We start from the raw sequence: 12,921 nt of genomic DNA, 5'->3' as shown, positions 1-12,921 counted from the left end.
GTTCAGCAGAACTACTCTAAAGCATGGTTTTGAAAAATAGAGGTTTGTGCCAGAGAAGAGAGAGGGGAAAGGAGCAGTATATGCCTAACATTGGTCTTACCATGAGCCTCATGGCTTCATTGGGATCAGGGTGATATGGATAATATACCGGTAGCCCTCTTAATTTAAAGAGAGATGGAGAGCAGAGCATTCTCTGCAGAAAGCATGCTTTGCTTAACTGCAAGGAGACTTCACATTCAAATAGCTTGTGTATCTCATTAATGGATTTATTGTGCTTTCCCTTCCTGTTCAATTTCCTACTTGGAAGGGCTACTTGGTAAGTTATGATTAGCCAGATCAGTAGCTGTCGCAGCGTAAAAACGTATTTGCTTTCGCACAGCGCAGCTTGTTCGCCTGGTCCTACAGTAATACAATGGGAAGAATAAACACTAAATCCTCATTTCCACGAATTCTTTGGTTATGTATTGAATGACGAAATCTTCTTGTGGGAACAAGAATTAAGAGCTGGGGAGAGAGTTACTTCCTACCTTTGCTTGCTAAGCACACAACAGACATCAAATGGACAGATACACTGTCTTCTCCTGGAACAGCTCCAGTTAAATATAATCTGTCCAAAACTTCTGAATGTTGTGATGCTCGTGCTCAGCCATAGATGTTCAGAGGAATTTTTTTTAAAAAAACCACACCATACCAAATGGGGCTTGATTTTATCTTATAATACAGGCCTGGCACCCAGGTTACTCTGAAAACATAGGAAGGCAACAGGAGCACTATATCACAGCTGCTTTCTCATGGCATATATGCAATCCTTGCGTTACCCCTGAGCAATAATTCCAGAGCAATGATCATGGCTGCCCAACGACAACTGAATTATTACTGTGTGTTTCCAAGAAGCCTATGGACAGCACAAAATTGACCCAGGTTATCTCTGTATTTACGATAGGGGTAGTTAACTTAGGTTTATGTTAAGGCAACATCCAAATAGGCTCTTTGTGCACTTCCTCAGTTATGCCCATACTTTTCAGCTATAATTGTTTAAGCAAACTTCAAAAGCAAAATAGGTCTTCTAGGAGCTTCTTTTGAGGTGGCAGTTTGGGCTCTTTCTTATTTAGGCAGTTGGGGTGGGTAGCAAATAAATCTAAGGAGCAAATTCTGGCCTCACTATAGATTTAGATTCCAGGCTACAGGGGGTATTTTGAGTCATGAAGATGACAAACACCCCCTTCCCTCCTTCCCACTTCCCTTCTGGATAATCAGCATTTTTCTCATGCAGCCATGGGCCCCTGCACTAAAAATAACTTTGTTTAGCCACAGAAATGAGTAGGAGGCTCAGGCTGCAAAATATTGTTTTAAAAATGTTATTCAAACAAACTAAGGAATGTCTAACATAATAACACAACTCCAGAGCAATCGAGGAAAACAGTTTTGTTTCTGCTGGAGGCTAGATGACACCACTGAGTCTCTCTGACAAACATGTAGGTGTAACAAAAATGAAATGGCACATTTAGCATGTTAACATGTTATATATGCTGTAAGTGTAAGGGGGTGGGTGTTGACCCTTTAAGTGCTAGATATGAGAGGATCCTACTACATGCCATGTTTATTAAATGGGTCTAAGTATGTGGTAGGGCCAATACCACCACTAACTTCCTTGCAAAGCATATGCTCCATATTACACAACTACTTCCTCCCCCACACTATGACAGCATCGTGTTAGAGACATCAATATCTCTCCACAGGGGCATGAAGGGAAATACGATCCACACAATGAGGAAGAAAGGGGTCACTTGAGGTAATCACTCTAACCCCACTGACATCCTTTAGTGGTTGGGAAATTAAACTTGTTCTGAACATTTCCTCCAGCCTCTTCCCCTCTGACTCTTTGAAGTGTCAGCCCGATTTTACATAGGAGCTAATTTTCAAAGACCTGGGCTGAGATGGGATTTGCTACAGAGGGATTTGCAACCTTTCCCACCCACCTCGAACTTCCCTCAAATTTTCCTGCATTTGCAGCCTGCTTTTGTATGTCCATAAAGGAACTAGAGTCTCAGAAAGAGAACTTTAAGTGGGGGTGGGGAGAGTGGTGTGGGGAGAAGAACTAATGTACTGTAATGCTACAAGCTGCAAGTCCCTGATCCAAATCCCAACTCAGCCAAGCGCTCACTAGGTGGCCTTCAGCAAGCTGCTATTTCCCACCTCACCCCCATCTTAGCTTTGAACTAACTAAAACCTTCACTGGAGCTATTTATCATTCCCTGTTACTCAGTAATGTGGCTAGTTTGAGCTATTTGGCTTCTGCAAAATACAGGGTTGTACCATGTCAATTTTTGTGAAATGGTAGTGCTGCGAATACTTGCTTCTACTACAGGCATACATCGACGAGCATGAGGGTGACCCTTGGTTTCAGAATCTGTTGCCCTTTGGGATCCAGGAGGCATCAATATCTAAATGGTAATGATGTTGTCCGGGTGTATGTGGCAGCAAAGTTGGCATCTGGGTTTATTGCAGGCTCTGGTACCAGTGTCCATGTTAAGTCTGGTGGTTGTATTATTGTGGGTGAGGAGTTGTTTAAGATTGGGTGGCTGTCTGTAGGCAATGAAAGGTCTTCCTCCCAGAGCTTGAGAAAGGGAGCTGTCATTGTGCAGGAGAGGCTGTAGATCTCTGATGATGCGTTGTACTGTTTTAACTTGGGAGCTGTATGTGATAACTAGTGGTGTTCTGTTATTTTCTTTTTTGGGTCTATCTTGCAGCAGGTTCTCCCTAGGTATCAGTCTGGCTCTGTTGATCTGTTGTTTAACTTCATCAGGTGGATATTTTAGTTCTAAAAAGGTTTGCTGTAGATCTCTTAGGTGAGATTCTCTGTCTGTAGAGTTGGAACAGATACGGTTGTAACGTAGGGCCTGGCTGTATACGATGGATTGTTTGGTATGTTTGGGATGGTAGCTAGAAGCATGTAGATATGTTTGTCGGTCAGTTGGTTTTCTGTATAAGGTGGTGTCTATACGTCCATCCTGTATTTTTATAGTAGTGTCCAAAAAATGTATTTCTTGCATAGATTGGTTCATTGTTAGGTTGATGGTGGGGTGAAAGTCATTGAATGTCTGGTGGAAGGTTTCCAGGGTCTGTTGTCCATGTGTCCAGATAATAAAGATATCGTCAATGTATCGTAGGTACAAGAGAGGTTTGAGTGGGTAGGAGTCTAGGAAACGATGTTCTAAGTCTGCCATGAAGATGTTGGCATACTGTGGGGCCATGCGGGTGCCCATGGCTGTGCCGCTGATCTGGAGGAACAGGTCATCACCAAATTTGAAGTGGTTGTGGGTAAGGACAATGTGGCAGAGTTTGGTAGCAAAGTCCGCTGTGGTTTTATCAGAAATGGTGTTCCTTATGGCTTGTAAACCATCATTGTGTGGGATGTTGGTGTATAGAGATTCCACATCCATAGTGGCTAGTATAGTATTGTTAGGAAGATTGTTCAAAGATTGTATTTTCCTCAGAAAATCTGTGGTGTCACGTACGTAGCTGGGAGCACTGATAGCATATGGTTTCAGAACAGAGTCCATATAGCCGGAAACACCCACTGTAATGGTGCCAATACCTGAGATGATGGGGCGTCCTGGATTTCCTGGTTTGTGTATTTTAGGTAGAAGGTAGAAAGTTCCTGGTCGAGGTTCCGCTGGTGTGTTTGTGAGGATCTGTTCTTGGATGTGTAGGGGTAGCTCCTTGACAATCATTACTGGCCCCAACAACATCCAACATACCATCTCAGGACTATTTAATTGCTCATCTTCTAACATTGTGTATGCCATCAAATGCCAACGGTGCCCTTCAGCTCTCTATATTGGACAAACAGGCCAAACCCTACGCCAAAGGATAAATGGACATAAATCTGACATCAGGAACCATAAGACTGAAAAACCAGTAGGAGAACACTTCAATCTCCCAGGACATTCTATACAAGATCTCAAAGCAGCTGTTTTATTACAGAGAAATTTCAGGAACAGACTGGAAAGGGAAGTTGCTGAATTGGAAATCATTACCAAGCTTAAAACCATGGAAGCACCTGGGATGAATAGAGATATTGGATTCTTATCTCATTATGCATGATCAAGCTTTCTTTAGCACCTCAGCCCAGGACTAATTGCAGCCATCAGCAGCCATTAACACCCATCTACAGGTTTACCACTCCCATCAGCCCATCTCCCATTCCCACCCACCACCCTCTGTATATATATAGGGTCTGACACTTCTGTTTCTAGTGTATCTGAAGAAGTGTGCATGCACACGAAAGCTCATACCAAAATATAAACTTAGTTGGTCTTTAAGGTGCTACTGAAGGAATTTTCTTATTTTGCTTCGACTCAGACCAACACGGCTACCTACCTGTAACTATCTAAATGGTGTTAGAGGAAAGGGGTGAAAGTGGGCCAGGACTCTAACCAAAGAAACTGTGGAATGGCAAGGGGTTAGCCCAATTCCATCTTGGAACCAGGAATACAATTACTATTGTATAATGATAACTATTATTATTATTATTATTATTATTATTATTATTATTATTATTATTATTATTATCCATGGGAAAGACAAGGTGGTAGAGGCTGAAGGTAGAGGAAAATCTAGGGAGGGAGACAAGCAGGAAGAAGGTGCTTGTTTTGGTCACAAAGGATGGAGTGAGGAAGTTTTGTAGCAAGTGTTTTGGATGGTCAGCCACTTGGGTCTCAGGATTGGAGTTCCATGAGGCCTAAACAGATTCTCTCCTGTTAGAGCATTTCCTGGCCAAGTAGGAAAAGCCTTAACATAAAAGCAAGTAAGTTTGGAGTGTGAATCTGAGTAGTGCTTAAAGGTTTCACATTTAGTGTTCCATCCATCCCACATTGCAATAGAGCTGGCTTCCATATAACAAGGGGACTCCACTAGTGTCAACTTCACCCATCAATGTGCATGTTTCTCTTTTTCAGCTTTCCATAAATTCCTGCCACCATAAACGAACTCTAAAATAGAGAGCACAAAGAGGTGCTGTTGTTCTTCTTTGTACTGGATCAAAATGTTTAACACTCACTGCTGAAATCCTCCAGAGGGAACATAGTTTATTTTGCATTCTCATTCAGTCCATAGCCAAATATGGTGGGGTTTTGCAACATGTAAAGTGACCCAATGCGAACTTCAATAAACTTACCAAATTATTTTCAAGTAGATGCCAAAGAGCTCTCCAAGACTGGCTGTTTTTATTCCTACTAACTTTGTCTGACTTGGAGCTGGCAATGAACGGATGTAAGTCTTTACAACTTACTGCCAATAAAAAATTAACAAGACACACTTAAAATGGCAACATAAATCTCCAAGATGTGCCAGGATAGATTATCTTAGTTTGGTCCTGTGAGTCCTGAGATTCTTTGTTGTACAGCACCATTATTTTCTCAAGGCTCTTTGCAAAAGGTAACCCAAAGAGCTTACAACCAGAATTTTAGCATAAGGAGAGAGAAGAGGGAAGAAAAGTAAATTGGGAAGAGTACATACAAATGCAGTTACACATACTTAGGCTTAATTTTAGCAGAGAACAAGGACTAATGTGGGAATGAGGAAGCTGTGGACTTCCAAATGTTGCTGGACTACAAATTCCATCCTTCCCAACCATTCACCATGCTGGTGGGGCACAACCAATTTGGAGGCCACAAGGTCCCCAGCCCTGGACTAAAAGAATGGGCAAAAAGCAGATTTTGAGGAGGGGATTTTTGAAGAGAGAAAGAGAAGTGGCACCACTGAAACCTTCTGGAAGGGAGCCCTAGCCATAATGGGCAGAAAGAATGAAAAGGGTTGTTAATATAGCATTTGGGTAATAAATGCTCTTAGTAAACATCTTGCCATAGACTACTCTTACAGAGTAGAAGCAAACTGAGGCTGTGTGCAGTGTATGCATATATGAGTGTGTTGTTGTGCTCATGTACCACTTATGGACTTCCCATTCAGCACCTGGTTGGCCACAATGAGAACAAGATACCAGACTAATGGGCCTTTGGCCTGTTCTTCTTTTGCTCATTAACATAAAACAAAATTAGGTATTCATGATGGAGTTATTCAGAATTATCTAGGCAAAGAGCTAGGAGAAGGGAAAGGAAAGGGTGAACCCAAGTATACAAGCAAAGTAGTACAAAGGCACAGTCACTCAGCAGTATCTCAACTTAAGTCAGGCATGTCCAAAGTCAGTTTTGGGGGCCTAATCCGGCCCGCCGGTCAGTGTAATCTGGCCCCTGTGGTAGTTTATTTCCTCGGGTAAAATCCCCCCCCAAAAAAAACCCTCAACAGCTTCAATCCTTAAAAAAGCTCAACAACTTTGAGGTAAAATCCTGTAAGAAAAGTTCAACAACTTCAATCCTAAAAAAAAGGTCAAAAACTTTGGTCAGCCCCTCACTTCATCAAATCTGGCCCTCTTTGAAAAAAGTTTGGACACCACTGGCTTAAGTGAACAAGGCACTTCAAAATGAGCACGTAACCAAAAAGCATGCTCAATGGAAAACAGGTAACACTTGATAAGTTTTATATATTGCACACTATAAAAGTAACAAATAGATGCCACAAAAATACAAAGAACAGGCAGTCCTCTAGTGGTAAAGAAGAAGCTTTGCATGTCCCAATATCAATCCAAATTCAGGTAAGATTAGAAAAAACGCACCACTGAAACCCTGGAGAGCTTCAGCTTGCCTGTATCTAGTTTTAAGCAGGTGCTCAGTTTTCCTATGCTCCTATCTCAAAATATGCACAGTGCTGTACTATAAACCCATTTCATATTATTGCTCCTTCCTGTTGAACATCGATTGAAATACTAAAATCCTGAGATGCCCCTTGCACAGTCCAGATACATGGCTACACTGCCCTTTTTTGCACTTAGGGGTGGGAATAGAGAATCAAAGTAAAATATAAAAATAATAACAGTTGCATCTTCTTGAGACCCTTCTATAATTACAGAACATACTAGGAATGCAATTTCAGGAAAAAGGAGCTTGCAGAACAAATGCTAATAATAATAATAATAATAATAATAATAATAATAATAATAATAATAATAATTTATTTATACCCCAGCCACTCTGGGCGGCTTCCAACAAAATACTAAAATACAGAAATCCATCAAACATTAAAAGCTTCCCTAAACAGGGCTGCCTTGAGATGCTAAGAGAAAGGGGGGGGTAGATCCACCATTTCATATAGATCACTATTGCTTAAAAGTAATTATTCCTGTACAAGAAATACCTAAGCCATTGAAAATATAGGCAAAATAACATTACTTGTGACATTACTTGGACTCCACTCCAGAAAACACTGATTTGTTTCATGTCACAAATTACTGCCAAAGTCAACACCTTTCAGAAGTATTGTTGGTCTATTTCAACATTTATTGAACTGTTGTCATAATGTGCTCTATTGTATGAATGGTTTTTGTATATCAGCATAAAATAAATGTTAACATAGCTTAGAATGTGCCCAGTGCTAAAATTCCCCGCACTTGTAATTAAGACTACTTAAAATGACTTGGACAAAAATGTTGTATACTATGTCTGCAAGGTACTCAGGCTTTGGCTTAAACAGTAGTTTGGTGACAATGAAAACCCATGTCCCTTCCTACATTGCCCTTGGCCACAAAATAGCTATCGGCTTCTCTGGTCTGTAAAATGTCTGTAAAATATGCATGAAATATTTTTGTTCCTTTGTGAGAATTCCACAAACATGCCAAAGCTGGACCTTCTTCAAAGACTTGATAGAATATTTAGGGGATTTTAATTGCGAAATATTGGAAAAAAGAGGAACTGCCCTCTCTACAGGAATGGCAAATGAAAATGTTGGACTTTATGGAACTGGCAGAATTGACAGGAAGACTCTGAGATCAAGCAGATGAAAGAATGGAGGAAGATTGGAGAAAATTCAAATTATATTTAGGGAATTATTTTTGAGAGTTGAAAGTCTGAACATCTAGGGAAACACAGAAGTTAAGGCAATAGGGAGAAAAGAGGAGACTATAAAGCAGGAAAACTGAGTTACAAATAAAAGGATGGGATTAAGTGGAATTAAGAAAAATACAGGATGATGAAAATTAAAAGTAATGAAATAGAAACTGTTACAGATGAATCTAAAATGAAAATCAGATAGAGGGGAGTTGGGGAAGCAAAAGGGACAATGAGTTAAAAAGATGATGTAAGATGAAGTTGTGTTTTTGTTTGTATTGTTGTGTTTTTGTTTTCTTTTTGGTTTATGTTTCTATGTTATAATTTTTTTTAATAAAAAATATTTTTTTAAAAAAGACTTGATAGAATGTCCTGGGGAAGCCACATATAGATATAATTGAAACATTTCAGGAAAATAATATATCAGTGTGGGTTCTGTTTATGTTTTTTAATCCCTTAAACAAGGCTATTATTATACACGAAATAGTGATTTTTTAAGGCAACATCAGGACATTGGCCTCATTTAAGGGAGAGAATGGGCTACTGTGTTTTTTGTTATTTTCACTGGATAGCGCAAACAACAGCCATTTAAACAATTGTCTAGATACATGTTTAAACTATTAACTTAGTATATCATGTCAAGTCTTATACATTTTAATGAGTAATAATAGTTAAAAATACCAAACTTAATTATAGTATCAGAGGATTAAGCTGAACCACAAAATCAGGTCATGTTAGAGGTCTAATTTAAACCACGTGGTTTCAGCATAATCTCTGGAACCCTTTAATTTGTGTGCTCTCTCTGTTTCTGGACAGGGATGATTTAGAAAGTCTTTCCCTCTAAGAACATTTTCTTTATACCCTCCAGACTCAGCCCTGCGGTATAAGATTGGAGCTTCATACTTAACCCAGTAGAATACACAATACTGTACTATTAAAACTCTTTAAAAGCTGCATGTTTGATGGTGGCAAAAGATTCATCATTTGCCACATGCATCCAAAAACAAGGGCTCTGTCCCGTAAAGGCTTATGCCAAAATAAATATGGCGCTGGTAAACATGTCCCATGACTCTTCCCCCCAGAAAAATACTACTGTATAACAAACTTAATTCCAAACGCAATCCATGTATACAGATGGAATTCTTTTAAAAGCGAGGGCTGAATCAAACAGGAATTTCCAAGCCACAAATAATGTTAGTATTTTTATTCTTTTGCTATGTCTTTAGAAGTTGACCCTGCCATCTACAGCATCCAGAATTCTTTGAGGGAAGCCATGATTGTTTAAAGGCATAGCATAGTGCTTTAAATGTATGGCCTGAATCTGGCCTTAGTCTTGTACTGGAGGGCAAACAAAATGAACCAAAAGGAGGAGGTTAACAAGGACCAATTGAGAAGTGAAAATTAAAAGAAAGGGGAGAGTAACTTCTGAGTAGCCCCCTCCTCAGACCATACAAAATTAAGGAATTTTGTGACATCCTAAGAAAGACAAACCCACTTCACTCCGTATCTGATTATCGCTGTGCCCAGAGCAAACAAATCAGGTGGTGATATGACATGAAGACAAAAGATAACTCAGGAATTCTCAAACAGCAATAATTCTTTGTTGACAGGAAAAATCCACCACCACACACTGGCCAAACTAAAGGAATGTTGTGGAAAATCAATACAAATGAAAAATGACTGTGCAGTGACTATAAACACATCTAAAGGCCAAGGAGAAAAACTGTTTTTCAGGAAATAATCTATTTTAAACCACAGGACCCCAAGCCAACCTTGATGAGTAATCAAGAATGTATTTCCCCATAACCATGTTTTTTCCCCAAAATAGTATGTTTCAACATCAAATATCTTGTTTTCCATTGTATTTTAAAATAAAACAAAATAAAAGCAACACAAAGGAAAAGTCTATAAGGTAGGAATCTTGACAGAAAAAAAGAGGTTCACAAGTGTAACAGGAACATTACTCATTATACCACTTTGCTGGAGCACCTTAAGAAAAACTAAGTATTCTCGATGTGGAAAAGAACGTCTTTATAAGATTTGACACTTCACCTATTTAGGAGTCATTAAAGAAATGCTCATTAAAGCATAGATACCTTCTGTTGGCATCTTATTGGTTGTTTTTTGTTTTGTTTTGTTTACAAAGCAACGGTTTAATCTGTGAGTGGACAAAATTTAGGCCAAAAAGGAAATGGATTGACACCAAGAAAAACAAATAGCAAGAGTGTTGTTGCTGCAACAATTCTTGTTGTGGTATATTCTGAAGTGTCTAGGGACACTAGAGAATGATTCCATTTGGAACACTCGCTAAAAATAGGTCAATACCTTTTGGAAGGTACCATCAAGTTTCATGTAGTCCACCCTGTTCTTCGGAATGGTACCCTGTTTGTAAAGAATGTAAGATAAGCTAGGGAACAAGACACCTTAAATTAAAAATTTGAACTGCTTTCCTCTGTCTCAAACTTGAAACCAATTTGTTACCATTTTCCATCTTTGTTGATTATTCAGTCTTTCCGGTAAATGCCTGGCTAAATTCTTTCCTAGCTTCCAGAATCCTCTTCTTTTAGGAGCTCTCTAATGGATCAGTTGTGCCTGCCTTGATCTATACCATGTCTAGCTTCTGCTCACTTGTCTGAATTTTAGCAATTCCCCTTGTCCTGTCCCCACAGTCCCATCCTGTCCAATTCTTGCAGCCCTGGTGACTCTTGTCCCTTTCTTTTGTCCCTATCTGAAGACAGTGCTCCAACTTTAATCATACTATGGAGACCAAACATAACCCCTCAAACACTAAAAAAAATACATGATATGGAAGCATGTGGTCCTGTAAAGGACCCCTGGATGGTTAAGTCCAGTCAAAGGCGACTATGGGGTTGTAGCGCTCATCTCGCTTTCAGGCTGAGGGAACCGGCATTTGTCCACAGACAACTTTCTGGGTCATGTGGCCAGCATGACTAAACCGCTTCTGGCGCAACAGGACACCATGACAGAAGCCATAGCACACGGAAACACTGTTTACCTTCCCACCACAGTGGTATCTATTTATCTACTTGCACTGGCATGCTTTCAAACTGCTACGGAGGCCCTGTAGACTAGCCTGCTGTCAATGCAGCCACTGATGCCGAATTTTGACCCCACTACATCACATACCGTACTCCAATACCATACACACACTTAACCAATGTGCAAAGGTGCTCTACATTAATTGGCCCACATTTCCCTCCCCTTTCCCACATCAGCCAATGTGCAGATGGCAGAATATGTGGCTGTGGTGCATGACCCTGTGATCCCTTCTGACACAGGTTGTATTGGGGAGGGGATATGATATGAACCCCCTGCTAGGAAGCTAAATTCTGGCACCATCTTGCCACTTTGAATTCCTTCCCTTAATCACCTGGCAGAGCAAAGCAAGTGTCTTCAGGTGGCACCATGAGGGAGAAATAGATGAATGCAGGAATTTATCTTTGAATGGTGCAGGAGGACTTAAAAGTGTTGGCCTTATTTTGTAGGGAGTGGGAAATAGCACTTGGGCTCTGCTTCAGGCTTGGGCCTAGAAAACTGATTTTATTATTGTGACATGGTTTCTAAACAGTGGAAAATAAAAGGAAGTGGGTTGATATTAAGGAAAAGTTAAGCTGAAGTTCAATATTTTCATAAGTACGAAGCCTGGACCAGCTTAAATGTATTAATTCTAAAAAAGTTTCCCACTGCTTAGTTAGATTTGTTGACAATAAACATCCTCAAGACTGACTGAGGGCAGAATCTCGCCAACTTTGCATGGATGTTGCCTTCTCAGCTTCTGCTGTTGCTGCTGAATCATTCAGCTGACAGTCAAATCACTCCACAATAAACTAAAAGAAAAAAGACCACAGTATTTAAAGTGGTTTGTCTGTGGGATTAAAATTACTAAAATTATACCAACGTCACTGTAACATAACATTGCAATGTGGAGGAAGCTGTCCCACCACTGCCATAGCAACCGCTCATAATACACAATATCAAACATTTAGCGAAACGAAAACAAAAATCCATCGTGAACAAGAAGATGACTCAAAATGTACATACATCCTAGAAATAATACATGTTCCCAGTAATTTATACCAACTCACTGTTATATATATATAAAAGATTTCAACATTTATCCTAGAGCTGCTTTGATTTATTTGAGGATTAAATTCCATTTTAAAATATTAAATGCTTACAAAGACAGCAATAAAGAAAGCAAAGAAATATTTGTTCAAATAAGGTTATGGTTGAAAAGAAAACTTGTCATGCAAACATATACATACACCACAGAAATTCTCATGAGGGGCTCTGTCTATCCAAGATTTAATTTTAATACTTCATTTATCACCATAATGTCTCCATGCCTTTCAAGAACATAAAAACAGCAAATCCAACTCTGTCCAGATTCCCACTCCACACCACCACACCACTTCCCTTTTGACGGAACAATGTTTTCTAACAAGATCTTCTTGGACCAAACTGGCTTACTTTAGACTCCAGCCAAGGACACAGTTGGTTCACATACATAATGACAGCACACTGCAACCTCCTTTCCAAGCCAGTGGAATTAGAACAGTTATGTAACCTGCCTACTGTAGACTAGCTTAGCACTTTTATAGTGGACGCTGAATTTCTTGGACTATTTGAAGACAGGACTCTGGGAGAACTACAGTCTAATTTTAAGTCCATGGTGGAGCCACCTTTGGAATGTTGCATACAGTTCTGGCTGTCCCATCTTAAAAGGATATAACATACCTCAGAAAGGCGCAGAAATGGAAAATAATCCTGGATCAAGGGGCTGAAACACCTACCCTATGAGGAAAAGTGAAAACATCTGGGGATTTTTAGGTTTGTGGGGTTTTTTGAGCCCCCACCCCTCAAAACATAAGAGAGGAACATGATAGTGAACGTGTTCCACAACACCGAAACTCAGGGTCATCCAACAAAATAGAGGGCCAAACTAGACATGCGTGATTGC

General features: G+C 39.9%; 2 protein-coding genes across 13 annotated transcripts in view; one reads left to right on the top strand and one right to left on the bottom strand.

Moving 5' to 3' along the window:
* Window positions 1-12,921, bottom strand: part of CMSS1 (cms1 ribosomal small subunit homolog) — a 180,679-nt gene that overhangs the window by 55,025 nt on the left and 112,733 nt on the right. The window contains exon 2 of one of the 10 annotated variants that reach the window (XM_088668181.1): window positions 11,706-11,788. The exons of 8 other annotated variants lie outside the window; for them this stretch is intronic. In XM_088668181.1, the coding sequence (XP_088524307.1) occupies window positions 11,706-11,757 (52 nt within the window). In that variant the 5' untranslated portion in view covers window positions 11,758-11,788. The remainder of the gene's footprint in view (window positions 1-11,705; window positions 11,789-12,921) is intronic. One more of the 10 variants, XM_088668182.1, reaches the window with a different exon arrangement.
* The window catches only part of FILIP1L (filamin A interacting protein 1 like), a 156,823-nt gene that overhangs the window by 34,731 nt on the left and 109,171 nt on the right, over window positions 1-12,921 (top strand). The gene's annotated exons all lie outside the window — the stretch shown is intronic.

The sequence above is a fragment of the Zootoca vivipara genome, chromosome 4, assembly GCF_965207765.1.
Source record: "Zootoca vivipara chromosome 4, rZooViv2.hap1.1, whole genome shotgun sequence".
In the NCBI taxonomy this organism is placed as follows: domain Eukaryota; kingdom Metazoa; phylum Chordata; class Lepidosauria; order Squamata; family Lacertidae; genus Zootoca; species Zootoca vivipara.
This window is presented reverse-complemented; position numbering and strand designations above follow the sequence as displayed.